This window comes from Lactuca sativa, chromosome 1 (genome assembly GCF_002870075.4).
Source record: "Lactuca sativa cultivar Salinas chromosome 1, Lsat_Salinas_v11, whole genome shotgun sequence".
Classification (NCBI taxonomy): Eukaryota; Viridiplantae; Streptophyta; class Magnoliopsida; order Asterales; family Asteraceae; genus Lactuca; species Lactuca sativa.
In genome coordinates this window covers 35,334,232-35,356,326 of record NC_056623.2, presented here as the reverse complement: position 1 = coordinate 35,356,326, position 22,095 = coordinate 35,334,232, and the positions used below count along the sequence as shown (strand labels likewise).

The following is a 22,095-nucleotide window of genomic DNA, read 5'->3' as shown; positions in this document are numbered from 1 at the left end:
ATAAAATTTCAAAATATGACAAAAGCACAATCTTAATTCACAAATACAAATAAATTGTTCATATAACATTAAAAATGTTTAATTTTAAAGTGATTTTAGTATTGTCGACGTTAAGCAAAATGATAAGATTAAGATTGCGCTTTTTTATAAAACATAAATAATAATACAAGATTATAATTAATATATTAATACTTGATAATATTCAAATAATTATTGAATTAAATATATATTAAAATTAAATTGGTTAACGGGTTGAAAACGAGTTGATAATTTTTATTTAATTCAATTTGTTTAATTAAATGGGTTTAAATAAATTGACCCATTTAACTTAAATTGTTTGAAAATCTCAACCTCAACCCGGTTAATTTTGGGTTACATTCGGATCGAATAGATGAACTATGTCGATTTTTACCGGCTCTAATCCCGTATCCCCACGTACCAATGCTGGTTTAGTTTAAACTATAGTGTCTCTCAGTCTCACTACAAATATCGTAATAAAAGCCCAACCCATATTAAAACCCCAGTGGCCACTGCCATTGGTTGTTATAACAGAAACCCTAGACCATCAATTTGGACTCTTTGAACTCCGAATCACACACAATTCAGCGGCATTTGCACCGGCGAACGAGCTACTGCGATGGTCAGTTTTCACCGTTAATTTTACCATGAAAATCACTGCGTTGATACATGAAGTTAACATTCTTATTCATGATCGCAGGTTAAGTACTCAAAGGAACCGGACAACCCTACCAAATGTCAGTTTTTTGATTCTCTGTTGGTTTTTTTAGTACCGATTAGCTGTTTGATTGTTAGGGTTTAGAATAATGTTTGTGTTTGTTGTTGATCTTCTTCAGCTTGCAAAGCAAGGGGATCAGATCTCAGGTGCCATTTTAAGGTGCGCTGATTTTAATATATACCATGGTTACTGTTTGAGATACTGTGTTTCCTTTTTCTTTTGCTGATATAGTTTCAACTTTTCACTTACAGAACACTAGAGAAACTGCACATGCTATTCGTAAGTTGCCATTGATCAAAGCTAAAAGATACTTGGAGGATGTTCTTGTCCACAAACAAGCAATCCCATTCACACGCTTCTGTCGTGGAGTTGGGCGTACTGCACAGGCAAAAAATCGCCATTCAAATGGACAAGGACGTTGGCCTGCTAAATCTGCAAAATTCATTCTCGACTTGCTCATGAACGCTGAGAGTAACGCAGAAGTAATCATCTACCTGTTTATCTGTTCTTCCCTCTTCTTGTAAATTGTAATTCCATTAAAATAAAAGAAAATTCTTCTTCGTTGTGTTTAATAGGTGAAAGGATTGGATGTGGATTCCCTTCACATCTCCCACATTCAGGTGAATCAAGCACAGAAACAGAGGCGTAGGACATATCGTGCTCATGGAAGAATCAACCGTGAGTCTTCTTCTTCTACTATTTTCTGTTGGCATTTTAAAAATAATGTTGCAAACTCATTGGACGTATTGAAAATATTGTTTCAGCTTACATGTCTTCTCCATGTCATATTGAGCTGACTTTGTCAGAGAAGGAAGAAGCTGTTAAGAAGGAGGTTAGTTACTGATCTAATTGATATAATCCTAATGAAGCTTCCTGTTATCAATTCTTTAATCGTTTGTGGATTGTGAATCTTGCAGCCTGAGACTCAATTGGCTGCAAAGAAGACCAAGTAAAGTGCAGCATCAGTTTTGGAAGTCTAGTTTGGTATGCTAGACTAGATAGAAAGAGTGTTGTTTTTACCTTGAAGAGATGTACTTTGATTTTGGAAGATTTTTATCAATTGTTCAGTTATGAAATTATAAAGCTAAATGCGATTTACTTACTTTTTTTTTTTTTTTTTTTGGAATAGTTATGAGAAGGCAGTCATACTTCCGATTCAATGATAGGGATGTGAGAATCACATGAGATGTCTCAGTGTTTTGCCATCATATTTTTTGCTTTTGAGGCCTTGATTTAATCAGCCTAATTCAACAAATCCACAACTTCATTATATAAATCTTAGAGTGTTTGTGCTGATCTATAACAGGTTATGTTTATTTTACATAAAAGTGTTTTATTTATTTATGTGGTTTCATAACGCAATTTAAAAAAAAAAAAAAAAAGTGTTTGAATTAGGTTTGTGTTATCATAGCGCGAAAAAATATTTGGATTTACTATTAAGTCGAATCAAAAAATTTATAATTTGTCTTAAAAAAAAGTTATTTTATGTCTCCGAGTAAAAGTTTATTTCATATCAAAAGACAATAAAGTTGTAAGTTAAAAAAAAGTTATTTTGTGCACTCCATATAAAAAAATGCTTATTGTTAATGGTATGAAACTTCAATAAGATAGAAAGTTAAACTGAAACCACTTATTCAAACTCGTTTATTAGTTGTACCGAACCACAGTTAACATAAATTATTTTGTATAAACCAAAACTTTTAAACTAGTTTATTAGATAAAACAATGTGATAGTCCATTCTTTTATATATAATATGTAATTTTTGTAGACATTTTTCACTTTCATGTATTCCCAACAACTATCTAATTTTTCTGTTTCCTCCAATATCAAACACCTTAAATATTGGTGCCAAAGTGACTTTAAAATGTGTTATGATAGACGCCAAACCATATCTGTTCAATCATTTGTTATGTATAAATTTTAAATTTACATTGTATTCACTCTACTAATATAACTATTAACAATTTACTTTGTCTTTTGTCAAAATTTTCTTTTTTCTTATTTAATTATGGGGATAATGACTTTGAGAAGGTAACGTATTTTAGTTTTTGATCACATTTGTTCACTAAACTTTTTTTCGTGATGTATTAACCTTTGAACTTGTTGAAATGTGTAAATGTTACCCTTATGACCGCTTTTAGCCGGTCATAAGGGTAAAATATGAACATTTTCAAATAATTCAAGAGTAAACGAAGCATGAAAAAAGTTCAATGACTAAATGTAAACAAAATTGAAAGTTTGTTACTCTTTCAAGTCATTATCCCATAAATGGTTCTAAATGTTATTAAGGATGAGCACAAGCGGGATATGGAGGTCACAGAAGTGAGAACGTTGTAGTAATCGTGTGATAATACATTTATTGTATAAGGTACCAGAAACAACACTTAAAAATGAAATAGGATCGACTTCAATCATAATGAAATTGAAGGAAAAAAAATATGGTGGTTTCAGACATATATTTAGAACACATGCGACGGTTTTCACTCCAGAATATAGAGGGTCGTTGTAGATCGTGCGAGGAAGAAAGAACATATACTTAGGAAATAGGCGACTATTTTCACTCCTGAAGATGGAGACAGTCGTTGTGAAGATAATATGATGTTAGATTTAAATGAGGTTTTTCTCTTTACAAGGACATGATGTTTGATTAGAGAAAAAACTCATTTAAATCTAACATCGTATTATCTTCACAACGACTGTCTCCATCTTCAGGAGTGAAAATCGTCGCCTATTTTCTAAGTATATATTCTCTCTTCCTCGCACGATCTACAACGATACTTTCCACCTTTTGGAGTGAAAACCGTCACTTGTGTCCTAAATATATGTCTGAAATCACCATATTTTTTTTCTTCAATTTCTTTATGATTAAAGTCTCTCCTATTTCATTTCTAAGTGTTGTTTCTGATACCTTATACAATAAAGATATATCACACGATTACTACAACATCCTCATTTTTGTGACCTCCATGTCCCGCTTGTGCTCATCCTTAATAACATTTAGAACTATTTATTAGATAACGACTTGAAATGGTAACAAACTTTCAAGTTTGTTAACATTTAATCATTGAACTTTTTTCATGTTTTATTTATTCTTGAATTATTTGAAATTGTTTACAATGTACTCTTATGACCGGCTAAAATCGGTCATAAATGTAACATTTACACACTTCAACAAGTTCAAGGGTTAATACATTACAAAAAAAAGTTTAGTGGCCAATTGTGATCAAAAGTTAAAATTATCCCTTAATTATGTATATATACCTTTTTTTGTTCAGTTTCAAGTAGGGGTGTCGTACGGGTAAAAATTTTCGGGTTTCGGGTAGAACGGGTATTTCCTTAAGAAAACAATACCCGATATCCGACCTATATTGTAATTCGGGTTTTCGGTTTTCGGGTATTTGAGTTTGAGGTCGGGTCGGGTAATTATCGGGTGTACCCGAAAATTTCTTAAATGACACTTATTGATATTTTTTTTACATGTTGGTTGGTTTAATAAAAAATTGGATAGAAAAATACTCCATACAGTTAACAAGTACATCTATAATAACAATACAAATCATTATAATATGTTATGTACTTTTTTAATTTCATTACGTGCGATAGAGAGAAACTAAGAATTGTGATGATGGTTCATGACTTCAGCTTCAGCGTCGTATTCCCTTTGCAAGTTTGCGTCGGCTATCGAGCCGTCGTTCATAAGAAGGAAACGAAAAGTTTTGTTTTATTTGAAATGTGCGTACGTGACTGCATTGTATATTTGATATTATTTAAAAAACGAATTTGGGTATTCGGGTATACCCGAAAATAAATATTCATACCTAAAACCCGACCTATATTATTATCGGGTTAACCTATTACCCGAATGTTCATACCCGTTATCCGTTCTACCCGACCCATTCTACCCGAATTCGGAACGGATCGGGTGGGCAAAACGGGTTTTGGGTTTTTTCGACAGGCCTAGTTTCAAGCGGAAGAAAATATATAAAGGGTTTGAAATTGATTTGAGAAGGAAATGTCTTAGCAAAATCAAGTAATATTTACTTTCTTATTTTATAAGAATCTTGCAACAAATTTTGGACTGCCGTAAATATAATTAGGAAATGTTACAGTTTTTAAAAGGATTTCAATTTATATTTTGTTGTGATATTCGTTATGGATTTGCATATGATGTTAGGAGACAATCAAAGATCAACACAAACATAACCATTTATATATAGCAAAAGGTCAACACTGATAGAACCACTAACAGGGATCCCTCATGATCAACACAACTGCAAATTACATAAATAACAACTCCACACAACCATCCCTCCTGCATCTTTCTTCTGTCCCACCAAATCAAGCAGGAATTCTGCAATTACAACACATCCAATTCCATCATCAATAAGCAAAAAATAATAATAATAATAATAATAATAATAATAATAATAATAATAATAACAATAATTAATTTCTTTTTATCATGAATGAACTTACAGATCTTATTGAAGGCCACAATATCACAGCTCTGAACATATTCATTAATGGGCTCCTCAGTAAGCCTTTCTTCAATGATGGTATCAACAGACACCAGGTCATCCACAATTGTCATCATAATCTGGAGCTTCTTAATACCATATCCAACTGGCACCAACTTTGCTGCATTTTCACACATTTTTTTAAACTTATCATTTATCCAATTACAGAAATTAAAAAACATGGCAGAAGTTGATTTTAAGAGAAAAGAAAAAGATTCAACATACATGCACCCCATAGCAAGCCCTCCATTTGGACACTTCTAACAGCTTCCTCAAGCTTTTGCATGTCAGTTTCATCATCCCAAGGCTTCACATCCAACAACACCGAAGACTTCCCAGCTGATTAAGCAATCAAGAACACTGTCAATTTTGCATTTGAAACAAAATATTGAAAAAGACAAAATTAGCCTTACATTCTTTCTTTTTCCCAGATGCTTTCACTGCAGCTGCACGTTCTTCAGCAGCCTTCTTTTCCTCCTCAGTCTCTTCACCAAAAAGATCCACGTCACTATCCTCATCTTCATCAGCTGCAGCCTGAAATTCATATATTTCATGTCACATATTATGCAAAAAAGAATTGATATTTTATATAAATAAGTTGATAAACATGCCTTTGTATCAGCAACAGGAGGAGTTGCAATGGCTTCTTCTGGGAAAGAAGCGGATCCCTCAACAACAACGCCACTGCCTTCAGCAGACACACCACTGAAAAAGGAAATTAATCATCAAATACAAGTAGTTGATAAGGGATAATGGTAATAAAAAGATAAAAGGTTTTAAGAACATACGAAATCCTCAAAAGGGCATCGATATGAGTGAACCAACGACATACATTCACATACTGGGGTGATGGGGGTTTTGTGAAAGCTGCATGGACAGTGAGATCATCCTTTGAAGCTTGATACCTGAGGAAAATTAACATTATTTTAAATCTGCATGATGTAAACAAGGATTGAATCAATCCATTTGAAAGAAAAAGTGTTAAGAAACTTACCCTGTGATGTAACTGCGAGACAATAGGTATTCATCAAGCTTCTTGAGCCCAGCCTCCGAACCAACATAAAATGTGGGCGCCATTGCTATATAGTTGTCTAATCTCTTCTGCACATAAAGTGAAATATATGAATTACAAATCCGAACATATCTTTCAATAATCTGATTTATTCCATGTGATCGGAAAATTCACTATGCGTGCATCGATGTTCATCCGTTTAGAGTCTAATACTCTAATCTAGCAATATCTCTTTCGAATTAAAATACAACGACTACAATTCAAGCGCACACATCGGTGTACCAAAACTGCAACAGTGCAACTGACGAGCAACTATTCGAGCGTGAATTTCCTAGAAACATTGTCCTCATAAACTTCAAAGGGTTCGTCACAAAATGCGCATAAGATAACCACATACAGTAATTCAAATTGACCAGCAGTTGCTCTAGATTCAAAATCGAACAACAACTACTGACGAGCTCTAAATCATCGATTAAGGATTACATACCTAGAGGGGAGATCAGGTTGCTGGTCTCTGTTGTGAGCTGAGTTGAGCAAAGTAATCGGCTATGATGAGCTGAAACCCTAGCCTTGCTTTAAGTTATAACCGGATCACGAGGAGGGTAAACTTGTCATTTTATTACTAATTCAATCATTTATTTTAGACAAAATTACATAAATGGTCCCTATGGCATGGGAAAATAGTCACTTCCAGTTCAACTTCAGAAAAAATAAACAAAATTTATCCCTTACGTTTTGTCGATAATGCGATGATCCTTTTACCGTTAAATTTAACCACAAAGGTGTTACTTTTTCAAAAATGACAAATTTATCCATAACCAAACAGGAAAAATACTATATATTCATGGACCATTTATGTAACTTAATCCCCATTAAACATAATACTTAGTTACCCCCACCATTTTATTTTGTCGGCTTCTCCACTCCATTTTCATCTTTCTATTTCTTCCCCGATATCAAATTAATACTCATCAATACCTAAAATTGTACATTTAATTAATACCCACCGATACCAATTACTAAGTACCATATCCCTTTTTTTTCTATTAGCAAACGACTATTCAACTGTGAGGATGCACTTTCTTAAAAGTTATTCACCCCATCAAACAATAATGGTTTGTAAATAAGCCATGTCCCTTCACCGTTAGCGCTTCTTGATTTTAATATATAATATGTAGATTTATAGTTATCTCTTCCTTTGATTTTGGGATAATGTCACTGTAGCACATTGAACTTTTGTGATTTGTCTGACTTGACCAATTATGTTTTTTTCTTGCGCATTAGGTCATCTAACTTTTATTGTACATGTCAAATAGGCCATTATCGTTAGTTTTTAACCATTCTTCCGTTAACTAGTTATCTAAATGACACGAATGGCCCCTATGTTTTAATTTTTTTCGTAATTGGTTGTTATCGGCCATGTTTTAAATCACAAGACTAGAACTACCATAATTATGAAACTCTAGGGACCAAATTGTAACATTGACATTATTCTTCCCATTAAATCCGGTGGAAAGGGCTTTTCGTACTTGTGAAATCACGCATCTAAGACGATTTAGATCCTCATGGCCTCTATTTGTCTTCTTTTTCCATTCTACTTCCTTCCATTTTTCTTATCAACTCATTTGATGTGTTCATAGTTTGATTCCACTTCTAATTGCAATTCTTTTTTCTTATTTGGAATCGAGTGGAATAATTTTTAAGATTCGGTAAGTTTAACCGTCTGATATTGTTGGAAAAGATGAAGAACTTGTTAAGTATTATTGTGACAAGAACTCGAGTTTCATATTTTTTGGCAGGAGGTTCTTGATGAGCCTTTGCTTTTGCTTTTGTTTAATTTGCTTGATCGTGTAAATATGGCTGAAGAAACACATGTATGTGTGTTTAACAGTTGTATTTGTTTAGAAATTAATGTTTACGTGCCTAGGGTTCTAATTGGGAGGAGTGTGTGTGTGTGTGTGTGTGTGAAGATTTCGAAAAATAATCGATTGTTGTTATTAGAAGAAAATGGCTTCAAATCATTCACCATTAGAAATGCTACAAGAACCAAGCATCGACACCGATAGACTCAGCTACGAGATCTTTTCGATCCTCGAGAGCAATTTTTTATTTGGTTATGACGATCGGGAGCTTTGGCAGCCTAAAAAGGTTTCTCCGGAAGTTTCTGTTGCGGCGGCTGACTACGAAGGTGTTCAATCGATTAAGAACCAGAGAGGCAAAATCTACGTTCTATCGATTGACGGTGGAGAGATGAGGAGTATCTTAGCAGGTAATGCCCTAACATATCTGGAAAGCACTTTAAAGGAAAAGTCTGGCAAAAGAAGACAAATGGAAAAAGACGATTCAACCCTTCGAGCATTTTGGATCTTGTGAAATCTCATGGAGCTACTTTATACAATCAAGGAAAGTATTATCATTTAGGTGTGACTCCAATTGAATCACAAATCAAAGACATTGTCGATTGGTTATCTTCATGTCATAGAGATTCAACAGGTTTAAGCACAGATAGTTTAGCAGATAGTGGTTATCCTAGAGCTGTTCTTTTAGGGGATTTAGTTTGTGGAATGGCAGTTGGGTATATAACTCCAAACGACATTATGTTTTGGTTTCGATCAAACACCACGAAAGAGATGAAATGGAGTGGAGCTAAACATCACCTAGAAGATAAAGACGATGGTCAAAGAATGCATCCACGTTCTTCATTCAATGCGTGTTTAGAAGTCGTGAAATGTTACACTTTGGTCCCTAGAGTTTCAGAATTATGGTAGTTTTAGTCGTGTGATTTGAAACATGGTTGATAACAACCAATTACGAAAAAAAAAACATAGGGGCCATTCGTGTCATTTAGATAACTAGTTAATAGAGGAATGGTTAAAAACTAACGATAATGGCCTAATTGACATGTACAGTAAAAGTTAGATGACCTAATGCGCAAGAAAAAAACATAATTGGTCAAGTCGGACAAATCATAAAAGTTCATTGTGCTACAGTGACATTATCCCTTTAATTTTACCTTGAATCGATACTCCAAAAGCCCTATTATGTAACATCCGAAAAACCATAATAAAAAATTTCAGTTTTATAAAAATAAAAGTAGTTCCAAATAACAACGATATCAAAAACATTATCTCACAACATATCATAAAAATCAGAGTATCAAAACATAATCTCTCTTAAATCATAAAATTGTTAGAAGAAATGTACAGACTGTTGGATTAGTGTCTAAGTCCATAACTATTTTGGTATGTACTTAACCCGATGGTGCATGGTCCTTTTGGGTTGCCTTCACCAAAGCAACTTGATAGGATGAATTATGGAGAGAAAGGATTAAATATGATTTATTAATATATTATGAGAATAGTATATTAAAGGAGAAATCATATAGTTTAATTAATATTAGTCAAGAATTAATAAGAATTATGTTTGTGACTAAAAGAGATTAATTAAACTTAAAGGACTGGAATTGTAATTATAAGATAATTGCAATTGGGCCATGGATTGCCTTATATCATAAGGATGGACGAATTCTATGGGGAAACCCATTGGAAATCGTCCAAGGCCTTTAAGGAAAGGAGTCTATGGGTTGCTTAGGGCTTAGCATCCAAATTAGGGTTTCCTTGTTAGATAACCCTAATAGCCTCACTATATATAGAACCCTTATGCTCCAAAAAGGTGGTGAACTTGTTCTATAGGGTTTCCACACGTTTTTGGTAGCCTCATTCTCTTCTCTTCTTCATCCTCTTGCTCTTGGTGTTTGTGAACCATTAGAGGAGTGACATTTGTGACTCTAAGCTTTCTAAAGTCAATACAATAAGGATTTGAGATTGTTATTGCTACATAACAATCAAGGTATGATCTAAACCCTAATTATATGTTATATTGATTATCATATTCTAGATCTAGGGTCTATAGTCTTGGATAACTTGCATGTACAATAGAGAAACCTAGATCCAAGCATTAGGGTTTGTATGAGCACATAGGATGTTCTTATAACTAAAACCCATCAGTGGTATCAAAGCCTTGATTGGTTTCTATTGTATTGATGCATTATGTAGCTGAAAATCGAATTTTGGCTTACTGTTTGACCTGACTCGGCGAGTCAACCCTACTCGGTGAGTTCCAAAGTGTGACTCGGCGAGTCGGAGCGTCAGACAGAGGAAACTTCGGATTTTGTTGCTGTTTTGCTTAAGGATTATTACCATATTCGTTTTAAACCTATAAAATACAAATTTTATTGTTTCTTAATGAATATCCTTGCCAAAACACAAGATAATTACCAATTAATTAGATAATAACTTCCTTATATGATAAAGATTGGATTATTTGTATTAATTGGGTAACTTATTTTGCAACTAAGTGAAAATTAGGTCAAATATACATAATGACAAAATTAATTGTTTAATTTATATTATTTGTTATCTGATCCTTGTGTTATGAAAAGTTTCAATTTTTCCCCTACAGGTTTTATAGTTTAAATTTAAACTCAAAAGCTTAGTTTTGAAATTTAAATAGTTGAAACCATAATGTTTTGAAAAGGTTTCAAAACTTGCCCTCAAGTTTTGGAATTTAAATTTTGATTAAAAGTTTAATTTTGATGTATATTTAAATTCTAAACCTAAATGTTTTGAAATGTTTCAAAACTTGCCCTCAAGTTTTGGAATTTAAAAGTTGATTAAAAGTTTAATTTAGGAATGTTAAATTCTAAAACCCTAGTATTGTTTTGAAAAGTTCAAATCACACCCTTATGGTTTTATTAATTAATTAAGGTGTATAATTAAAAGAGGTTTAATAAATCCATAAAGTTTTGTTTACAATTTAATTGAATTAAAAGTATAATTGTTAAATTTGACCACCTAGTATTTTAAAAGTGTAAAATACACCCTATACTATAACATTAAAAGTCTAACATTATATATATGTATGAGTAAAAGTCAGTTTTACCGTTAGTAGGCCTCATTCACAAAGCTGGTCTATAAGGGGTGTTTAAGGAAATTGCCTATAAAATGGCGATTGAATGAGATTCATTGAACATTTCAATGACATGTTTAAATGGGTATCCACTCTTACCCATCGCACTCTTGACTAGTGGAGGGTCGTTAGCCGAACGGGTAGGATAGGACAAAAACCTTCCATTATAAGTATAATGAAGTACAAAAGTAACTAAATGTTTTACAAATTCCCAATCTTAGTTACTTAGGCAAAAGTGAATTGATGCAATTCCATGAAATTACACTTTGTGCCATTGCGAAGACGTTAGTGGAGCGTGTGTGGTTTACCGGCACACTAAATGGTTCTAAGCAAAGGTAGCAAAATGTGACTCAATGTTTGTCATAGTTCGGTGGAGCGTGTGTGGTTTACCGGCACATCGAATAGGTGAATGTAACATGTGAGGGCACCATGTAAGTTTGCATGGTTATTCACACCCGCTTTGTGATCATCGACATCCCATTCACAAACAAGAGGGGCATGTCTAGGAGTTTTCATAGATTTAAAACTTAAATTTCTTTTTCGTTTTTCATGGTGGAAATTAGTGAATCGTCATTCACTTACCTTCAAATATTCTGCAACTAGATTGCGACATCCCTTTTCTAGGTTGTAGCGTATTGTGTTGGGTCCTAGCCTTAGTATCTCATTTGGGTGATTTACTAAGGACTCAATCAATCAACTAACTTGAATTCGTTTTCTCCCGTTTTGTAGATGTCAATGTATGACAATTATGGTCTTCCCAAATCCCGTGGAACAAGCATTCCATATGAAGATGATATTCCACGATTCGATCGAGGAACAAGAGATCATGCTTCTCTTCCTCCACCTCCTCCAATTATTCTCCCTAACCCACAAGTTCGAAGGCTTGAAAAGTTCAAACTCACTCAAGCCCTTTTGGCAAGTAAACATAAAGAAGGAAAGTTGGTGAGTGCACACGTCCTAGGGATGAAGTCACACATTGATAGGTTAAGAATGTTGGGATCCGTTGTCTGTGAGGAGATGGCTGTTGACTGGGTTCTTCAGTCACTTCCTAACTCATATAGTGAGTTCCTAAGAGAGTACTATATGATGAACTGCGACGTGACCCTTATAGATCTCACCTATATGCTTATTGCTGTTGAACCAGCAATGATTTGGTGCAATAGAAAAGCAAAGTTGATTGGTGAATCTGCCTTCAAGACCTCTATGGAAATAGACAATGGCAATGAAAGACATGATATGATCGAAAAGTTTGATCATAAGAGAAAGGCAATGTCTGAAGTAGTTCCATGTCCTGTTCCAAAAGAGTCAATTTGCTTTTATTGCCAAGAGAAGGGGCATTGGAGACGAAGCTGCCATATTTACCTAAGAGATCTAAGAGATGGGAGAGTCAAAACGTATGGCTTTGCTTTAGGTAAAATCCATTGACTAACTCTTTTAAGATTCATTCTAGATTCTTAATACATAATGTGATAAGATTACAATTGATGTTTTGTAGGATCGAAGAAAAGAAAGGAAGTTTAAGGAAAGAAGTGAGCAGAATCTAACCGTGAAGAAATGGATTTCGATCGCATTACTTGAAGATTAGATTCTTGATCTACTACTTAGAGTTAGAATTAGATTGCTAAGAAAGATGTATTAGCATAGTTTTTCAATGAATTGCATTGTAAGGACAAAATTTTTCCGTAATAAAATAAATTTTGATTTTATATTATTTATTTATCCTTGCAATGGCGTGTATGAAAAATTGATGTTAGAATGTTTCTAATATTATCAATAATGGATTTGATTCTTAATTATGTTGTTTGTGGAAATGTCGAGAATTTACCAAATAGGGAGAGTTTCTCATCGCCCAAGCTTCAATTGGACAGAAACTTGGAATCATGCAACTTGGTTGCATGATGTATGAGAAATTTCATATTTGGAAATTAGACTAATTCATTGACAAAGTGTCAAGTGAAGGACTAAGAGATCGAATACACAAAGTTGTGTGTTGATCAAGTCCACCACAAGAATAACAAAGATATTTGTCATGATTTACTAAAGATTTAGTAAATTTGATTATACTTATAAGATTAAGTGTAATTCTGAATTGATTGAAAAAGTTTAAATCAATAGCAGAACGAATAAGAAGAATCAAGTAGGCAGAAAGATAAAAGTTTCTTTATTCTAAGAAGAAGGGAGAGTACCTTTTATGCTTTATGATAAGTCTTAATGATTAAGAACCATATCTCAATTGATCCTCTAAGTGAGTCTTAGTATAATTGCATGTCTAAGAAGAGGAATCAAGAATTGAAGAAAGGGTTAAGATCATGAAGTCAATCATACTTCGTTCCAAAACAAGTCTTAGAGTTAAGATTGTGACATTGAGTAAAAAGTATTAACATTCATCAAATGTGGAAAGTTGTGATGTCTTGGATAAGACAAAGACCAACTAGGACCAATTTATGAAGTGTTTTGATAAAAAACTACATTAACTCTTGAATATTTGTTTGTCAAGAAATGTTTATTGACAAGAGAATCCGATATGTCAAGGAGTCAGTGGGAGTCTTAATGGTCTTGAAAGGTTTCAAGAACAAATCAAAATAGACCTTATCGATCATCACTAGCACACGAGTTGAGGTTTACAACCTATCGTGTTGACACTATTTTGTTTCTGTGCCATTCCAATTGAATTAATTATGCATGTGAGTTCTATGAGTTCTCATTTGAACGCATAAAAGGCAGGCACCGTGATCAATGAAAAGTACATTGATAGGAAAAAGTGAGCTGCTTAACTACTTGGAAGACATGGTGGGCAGTTGTGTTACCATAAGGCAAGAAATCAAGATTAAGAAAGTTCGGTCCATATGAGTTTGAATTTGTCGTAAACGTTGGTTTTGACAAATTCACATGGATAGGAGCACATACACCATTAAAATCTAAGTGTCATAAGATTCCTTCCATCATGAAAATGAATGTAAGGAAATGCTTTCACTAAGAAAGATTTTAAAAAGATAGTGATTGTGAAAATTGTATTCTCGAATTCGATTATGGTTACGGTATCCCTTTCCATGATTTGAATTGTGAGGTTTGGCAATTAGTCTGAATTGTTTAGACACACATATGAGCTATCTAAGGGAAATCTGTATAAGCTTAGATAAAGGATTATCAAAGCATTAGGTATTAGAAACATGAACTTAAGAAAATTCAATAAGTATTGTTTTTTCTGAAAGTTAAGTTGTTTCTGAATACATGTCAAAGCTAGTGGGAGCATAAGTGTTATGCTTATAATAATCATCTTGATAGTGGGAGCATAAATGTTATGATTGTATGATTTTTAAGGCAAGTATTGCAAGTTAGCAATATTAATTATAGAAAACAATAGTTATACTTTGCAAAGTTGCAAGAGTTGAAAAGTTGTTTTGCTATAATTAAGGAAGAGAATATTATGCTTCATTTCAAATCTAAAGGCTTAGGTTGTGGAATGTTAATTATTTAGTCAAGGAAACATAGTGTGTTCACAAATTTCGATTATGATTACGACATTCCTCTTCATAGTTCGGATTTTGAGAACGTAGCACATAAAATATTATGGCATAAGATTGATAAAGTATCAAATCTTTATGTAAGACATTATGCATCGTGTCTCATACGCTTTGGGTTTAGGATCGATTGCAAATGCTATAATATTTGACCATTCTAAAATTTTCCAAATGTCTAGCGCATTTAGAAGGAAAATGACAAGAATCGGTTTTGACTAATATAATTAAACAACTATCAAAGGACAATCCAAAGTTCACCGAGGATTGGTTACTTGTGAGTAGTTAGAAGTATAGTATTGGATGGAACATATCAACATTATTATGAATAGATAAGATTCTATTGAGAATGAGTTGTCATATGGTAAGTATGGAAAGTTTTCCATATTGGGAATTGAATATTGAAAATCTATGTCTAGATTAGAAACTTTTATGCAAAAGGATGTTCAAAGGAATGTACTTTGAGTGAGAGACATTATATCTAAGGAATTGTCTTGTAACAATCTCCGATAGAAGACTTTGTAATATCATTGGAAATAGTCATTGTGACTTTTGTGCTATGACATTGCGAAAGGATCATTGCATAAAATGTTAGAATCTAACATATTCCATAAGTGGCAAGAATTTGATATTCTTTCACTTGTGAAAAGGATTGGGAGTTGTGAAATGAGTATGATTGGAAATGTGTTCATTTGATCTATTTCACAAAGTAAGAACCATAGGTAAACATTGTGCATGCTAAGAGCATGGGACAAGTGTAATAATTCAAGTAAGAAGTTGATTACCCGAAACGACAAATAATGAGTAATCGATATGGTGATAATTAAAAGGTGTTTTATTTATACTCAAAGGTTTGAGGCCATATGGGATTAGTATTATCCTTGTGTTTCACTTTGCATGTTTTGACTTCCTTAATAATTTAATTGGTTAAGAATAGTCAAATTATTCGAACGGGCCACAGTCGTTCATATGTTGGAAGTAGGTATGAATGAAGACTGTCGTGAATTGGTGTGTGGATTGTCTAAAGTGTATTAGACATAAGAAAATGTTTGCTGCAACGTTCATGAGTGCTTATGAATATGATTTGAGCATTGGATTAAACCCACGCTCACTTGGATCAATCCATGAATTGTATCACGAGTGATTGGTGAGACGATTATGTAACGACCCAAAAATCATAACTAAAAATTTCTTTTTAAAACATTACTAAAACCATATTTATAAAAACGTATCATAAGTCATAACATAACTTTCGAGTATTAGATTCAAAACATAATCTCATTATCAGAGTAAAACATTTCCCAGGCTAACTGACTATGGTGTGTGCATTACAATCTCTCCGAGCTCCTCTTTTGAAAACTGAGTACCTGAAACCAAAACTGAAAACCATAAGCAATAAGCTTAGTGAGCTCCCCCAAACTACCACATACCATACAATAACATATAAAACACATACTGGGCCTTGCCCACTGCATCGGACTGAGGTCCGGACTAACTGGGGCCTTGCCCCCTGCATCGGACCGAAGTCCGGAAACTGACTGGGACCTTGTCCCCTGCATCGGACCAAAGTCCGGACTAATTGGGGCCTTGCCCCCTACATCGGACCGAAGTCCGGACTAACTGACTGGGACCTTGTCCCCTGCATCGGACCGAAGTCCGGACTAACTAGGGCCATGCCCCCTGTATCGGACCGAAGTCCGGACTAACTGGGGCCTTGCCCCCTGCATCGGACCAAAGTCCGGAACTAACCGAACAGAACATAACATAAACATATCAACTAGCATGAACACACCTATACTGCATACTGCATCGGGCTGTAGCCCGGAACACATAACACATAAATCTTGTCTGAGCCACGAAGGCATCAAACATACTAACTACTGCATCAGACTAAAATCCGGAAACTACTGCTAGCTAAACGGGCCGGCATTGTGGCCTTAGACCCGTTCCTACTGGAAGGAAACTCACCTCGTGAATTGGCTGCTGAGTGTATGGCTCTGGAAGCTATCTGCTGCTGATCCGGTATCTCCCTATCTACAAATCCATAAACACACTCAATCAAATACTAATAACTGAATTGGGGTAAAATGACTCTTTTACCCCTGGTCAAAGTCAACTCTCCCGGTCAAAGTCAACCTACAGTTGACCTGACTTGCCGAGTTGGGCCGCCAACTCGCCGAGTCTCTATTCTCACTTCTCAACCCTACTCGCGGCTACTCGTCGAGTATGGCATCAACTCGACGAGTTCCCTTTCGATTCTAGAACTCAGGCTATCTGCATCCGACTCGCCGATTCGTATGAACAACTCGACGTGTTATTGTTGAGCTAAGAAGATTGCCTTGGAATCGCCGAGTTGTATGAACAACTCGTCGAGTCCCTCCATTACTAAGTCTGACCTCCAACTCACTGAGTCCACTCTACTACTCACTGGTCCCCACTTGGCATCACTCAAAAGGGGAAAAATCGGGGTCTCGCGACTCGACTCGCCGAGTCGCATGCATGCAACTACTCTAAACTCGATTCTGCTTGAATCCAGCGCATAAAACTTATAGATTTGGGCTCCCTAAGCTCGATTAGCACGTAAAGGTTCTATCTTTACGTGCCCATATGCACCCATGAAGATTAAGAGGCTCAAAAAGCATAATAAAGGCTATATCTAGGGTTCTCAAGCAAAGAAACTTCGAAAAGGCACTAGATCAGGGCTTTAACACTCCTAAATGAACATATCTAGGGATATCTCGGCCCAACAAGGTATCCATACAACTATAAAGCTTGGAAAATACATTAAACTAGCCTTAGAGGTGTTCTAATGGAGGTTATAAGCACAAAACAGGATAATTCCGAGACATACCTCAATAAACTCTGACTTTGGCCTTGAATCTTTGCTCTACACTTCCTCTTTTTGGTCCTCTCTTCTTTTTCTTCTTCAATCCTTCAAGAATCCACCCAAAAACACTTAGATCATCCAAGGAATGGTTTAGGGTTTCTCACAAGCTCTCTGAGGGTGAAGGAGTCAAGTTTGGGGCACATAACATTGCTTAAATAGTGAGCAAACCCGGGGATTTAGGGTTTCTTCCTAGCAGGCGGACTCGCCGAGTCCCGAATATGGACTCGTCGAGTCGCCGACTTACACGTGCTCGTAATCCCGTCTCTACTCGACGAGTCGGGATACAGACTCGCCGAGTCAACCCTCTTTAACTTAGGGTTTCTCCTTTCCTTTCTTGACCTTTCTAATTTTGGGTGTTACAACTCTCCCCCACTTAAACTAAACTTCGTCCTCGAAGTTCTCTATGATCAACTGACCTGCAATCCGCCTCAACACCCTGCCTGGTGACTTTAACCCTTTTGACCATCACTCCAGCCACTCACAGTGCTGGTCACTACTGTTGGTACATACTGAATTCTTCTCTTTTCCATAATTTCCTTAACATTACTTCCTCCGACTGAAAATTTTGTTACCCCTCATCCGCCTACCGGATGCACTGAGACCACCCTGGTCCAACTAATCTGCCGATATTTGAGTTACCGGACTCCCACCGGTCACTACACTCCATCGCAATCTCCTAGTCGCTCCCAGCGACTCCTGAAGATACTTCGACTATCTATAACTGTTCTATCCATGCTGCCATCCATACTTAATCGATGCTGCTGGAACCAGCCTACTTATCTCTCATTTGACTACTCAATTCCTACTAACTCGAGCCTTCCATCCTGAAAGAAAAGCTACCTGCCTAGCTATCCTTACAGATCACTTATACTTGGCAGAAGGCTCAATTGATCCTGCTGAGAGGGACTTGCCATTTCCAAATCAACCAACTATATCGCCTTTACTTGAATTTCAACACAAATACTAATACTGTCCAAAACTCTGAAACTATCCAAGCACTGAACTGCCTGTAACTCTAAACTGCCTGAAACACTGAGCTGCCCAAAACACTGAACATGCCTGAAACTCTGAATACGCCTGAAACACTGAGCTGCCCGAAACACTGAACTGCATGAAACACTGAACATGCCTGAAACTATGAACTGCATGAAACACTAAACATGCCTGAAACTCTGAATACGCCTGAAACACTGAACTGCATGAAACACTGCTTCCCAATTATCTCAAGACCTTCCTGGTTACCAATCATTCGTCGGTTATTTGCAACACTGAGTTCCAACTCAACTGTGGAGTCAAAGGACTCCTCACTTAGTCGCTCCCATGACTTCTGAACGAAATCTTCCTCTGGAACTAGTTTCCACTAGTTATCCTGCCACTGTGGCTCTAACAACCTCCCGATCCACCGATCAGGTCCTTACGTCACATCCTGACATCATCAATTCCACGACAAACAACATGATGGCTCCCAGACTGACCGTAGCCCTTAACATACCCGAACCCCAACGGTCCCCTGCTACTATGATCTCATAACTGTGGTGACGATCTACTGACAAATCACCGACTTAACCATAACTGAACCATTTGGGAAATCCAAAATCTAACCCGTGGATTCCCATATCCTCACTACTGCACCCCAAACTGGTGGGTACTACTTCTTTCCCGCGTCCAACAACGTGCCTATGCTGCCTACCAATCTGATACAGGTCACGGCTACGCTCGCGGACTTACAACTCTCTAATACTATATGGCTGCTAGTGAATGCTACGGCTACCCCCCGCAGACTTACAACACTCTACTACTATCTGACTGCTAGTTAATGCTACGGCTACCCCCGCAGACTTACAACACTACTACTACTATCTGACTGCTAGTGAATGCTACGGCTACCCCATATACTTACAACACTACTACTACTACTATCTGACTGCTAGTGAATGCTACGGCTACCCCCGCAGACTTACAACACTACTACTACTATTTGACTGCTAGTGAATGCTACGGCTACCCCCGCAGACTTACAACATTACTACTACTATCTGACTGCTAGTGAATGCTATGGCTACCCCCGCAGACTTACGACACTACTACTACTATCTGACTGTTAGTGAATGCTACGGCTACCCCCGCAGACTTACAACACTACTACTACTACTACTACTATCTGAGGACATCCTGACTATCCCTAGTCCTGCTAGGGATTCCTCATCCTGATTTCTCAAAACCAGGACTCAGTCTTTGAATACTGCATCAACCTCGACATCTTATATCCTTGATATACTTAGCGCTTTGTCGAGGAATTATTCGGCTTGGTTCCCAAACCAACTGTCTACTAATCTGGATACAAGAAGCTATTGTTGGGAAGTTTCCAAACTCCTAACTCCTGAATCTACACAATTCTGTATGCTGACTCAGTCACTGGCTACTAATACGAAAGCATCTCTTGCTAACCGTTCTCAGGATCCTCATTCCGTCTCACTTGAGCCCTACAGGTGGTCCTCCAATCCTGAATTCCCAACCAGCTTCTAACCATCTCGATTACATGAACTAACTGCTGGGAAGGTCCTCGAACTCCCAATTCTGAACTTCTCAATCCATCAATCACTGTGCTACTATCTTTTCTTCTCAAAGGCCACGCACTCATTCTGGGTCTACGTGGCTCTTATCCTTGTATACTCAGAGGGTTCTCCCCCACTTGGATTCGGCTAATTCCTTACTGCTCACTGGTCGAAAGGATTCCCAACCTTCCTTCCATTAAAAGGGTGATATGCTGCCCGCCAACGTTTACCCTTGCCAGTGCTCCAACTAACTCTTACCAGATCCGCACCCTTCCTGCTATCTGACTGAGCACCCTTCGATCCTTAACTGTATTTGCTTTAGGGACTACATCCCGAGAACCTGCGTTTGGGGTGCACATCCCCAACCCACTTCCTTACTGACCGCTAGCTACTCCACTAAAAACTCTGAATTATCACTACTGAGAAGATAACTGATCATTACCCGACTAATGCCTTCCGCAAGTAGTAAGGCACTACTGAATCTTACACATACATGTTATAGCCACCGCTTCTGAAGTAACCTGATATAGAGGGAATGACCTCCAATTCACCATTCTGATCCCATGATATGCAGATGGCATAAAACTCCATCACAAGTAAGTAATATAATACCCCCAACACATATACTTATTGATATCAATGCAACAACATAACAAATAATAACATGAATAATAATTGACAGGGAGGTAAAAGATACATACCTCCATCACTCAACGTTGCTCGAATCCTTGCTGAAATCAACCGGAAAACTTGGCTCCGAGCCGTGGGCGCCCTTGCCCGGCCTCGGCAACCACTGGCGGTACTTGAAGTCCCAAGGGCAGGAGCTGGCACCTGCCCTGCTGTATACAAACTCGGACAGTGGGCCTTCTTGTGGCCCTTCTGACTGCAATGGAAACATATCGGATCAAGTCCATGGGCGATGGTAACAGTACAATCTCTGCTAAAATGGCCAGTCTGGCCGCACTTGAAACATCCAGCATCGCCACCACTTCTACGCCTGCATGTACCCATGTGCGTCCTACCACACTTCCCGCATCAACTGCGGCTCTGATAGTTCCTCGTCCTTAAATCCGAACCCTTGGGCCTCTTTCCTGAACCTGCGGCTTCCTGAGTCTCATCTGTTTTCCTCTTCCTTTCCGATTTCCTGCCCGTCTCTCGCTCCTGCGTTTCCTTGTCGACACTGCCCGTCGACTGAACAACAACTGTCTGATCCTGGAGCTTTGCAATCAACCTATCAGTGATCCTCACAACCATGTCGGGCAGATCCTCTCGAATGGCTCACGTAACCTCCTCAACTATCCAATCATGCAAAGGTCTCTCTTGGAGACAAGGTGCCCTACTCACTCCTGTCCCCTGATGGCAAAAACTAGAAATGAGATCTCTTTTCCCGATGGATCCCTGAACTCCATAAGAATCGGGGTATAGACGAGCCCCAATCTGTCCTGAAACTATCCCGGCCTTAAAGGCCTCAAGATGACTGTCCATGAGCTCCATAATGGCCTCTCTAACCGAACCGAAAATCACTGGAGTCTGATCAATGATGTTGCGCATGATCTCTGCGGAAATGAAATCCCTCATCTGATCCTTAAGCTGCCCGGCTCTAGAGCCTGAGCCAGATCCCTCCCCGGCACCTGAACTGCCAACTGATATCTCGCGCAACGTCACCATGCTGAAAATATAACAATTCCTGATCAATTTACACACTACTGCTGAGGGATCTCTCACACACTCTACTAGTTCCCTAGTTTTGCCTTGGCCCCTCTTGAATCAAGTACGGATCCTCTGCTTTCAGTAGTACGGGCCCATACTACCTGCAACATCTATCCGTACTTTCCTCAAGATTTACCTCAACTCCACCAAGTCCCCTTTTCTCTACTACTGATCTCTGCTACTCTCATCCT

At 37.1% G+C, this 22,095-nt stretch overlaps 2 protein-coding genes across 3 annotated transcripts; one reads left to right on the top strand and one right to left on the bottom strand.

Moving 5' to 3' along the window:
- Positions 1–501: 501 nt before the first annotated feature.
- LOC111920152 (60S ribosomal protein L17-2) lies at positions 502–2,076 on the top strand. Of its 2 annotated transcripts, XM_023915747.3 has the most exons (8): positions 502–640; positions 719–755; positions 855–895; positions 988–1,218; positions 1,312–1,414; positions 1,501–1,568; positions 1,654–1,720; positions 1,866–2,076. In XM_023915747.3, exons 1-7 carry the CDS (start codon positions 638–640, stop codon positions 1,687–1,689), a joined length of 519 nt encoding a protein of 172 aa, XP_023771515.1. In that variant the 5' UTR covers positions 502–637; the 3' UTR covers positions 1,690–1,720; positions 1,866–2,076. The 2 variants fall into 2 exon arrangements, with proteins under 2 accessions (XP_023771515.1, XP_023771514.1); XM_023915746.3 differs by lacking the exon at positions 1,866–2,076 and having other exon boundaries at positions 503–640; positions 1,654–1,838.
- A 2,849-nt stretch (positions 2,077–4,925) lies between these two features.
- Positions 4,926–6,880, bottom strand: LOC111920151 (elongation factor 1-delta 1). The gene is made up of 8 exons (XM_023915745.3): positions 6,754–6,880; positions 6,249–6,355; positions 6,043–6,159; positions 5,866–5,959; positions 5,668–5,788; positions 5,480–5,593; positions 5,214–5,375; positions 4,926–5,088 (listed from the first exon to the last, which is right to left on the bottom strand). Coding segments are annotated over exons 2-8 (693 nt in total). The 5' UTR covers positions 6,332–6,355; positions 6,754–6,880; the 3' UTR covers positions 4,926–5,086.
- Between the last annotated feature and the right edge of the window lie 15,215 nt (positions 6,881–22,095).

Excerpts from the sequence above, each read along its gene's own strand:
- LOC111920152 (XM_023915747.3), top strand. Across the intron at positions 896-987 it reads ATCTCAGGTGCCATTTTAAG|AACACTAGAGAAACTGCACA; the intron begins GTGCGCTGATTT and ends TTTCACTTACAG. Across the intron at positions 1,415-1,500 it reads TGCTCATGGAAGAATCAACC|CTTACATGTCTTCTCCATGT; the intron begins GTGAGTCTTCTT and ends ATATTGTTTCAG.
- LOC111920151 (XM_023915745.3), bottom strand. The coding sequence starts at position 6,331 with ATGGCGCCCACATTTTATGTTGGTTCGGAGGCTGGGCTCAAGAAGCTT. Across the intron at positions 5,789-5,865 it reads CTCCTGTTGCTGATACAAAG|GCTGCAGCTGATGAAGATGA; the intron begins GCATGTTTATCA and ends TATGAATTTCAG. Across the intron at positions 5,594-5,667 it reads ATCTGGGAAAAAGAAAGAAT|CTGGGAAGTCTTCGGTGTTG; the intron begins GTAAGGCTAATT and ends TTGCTTAATCAG.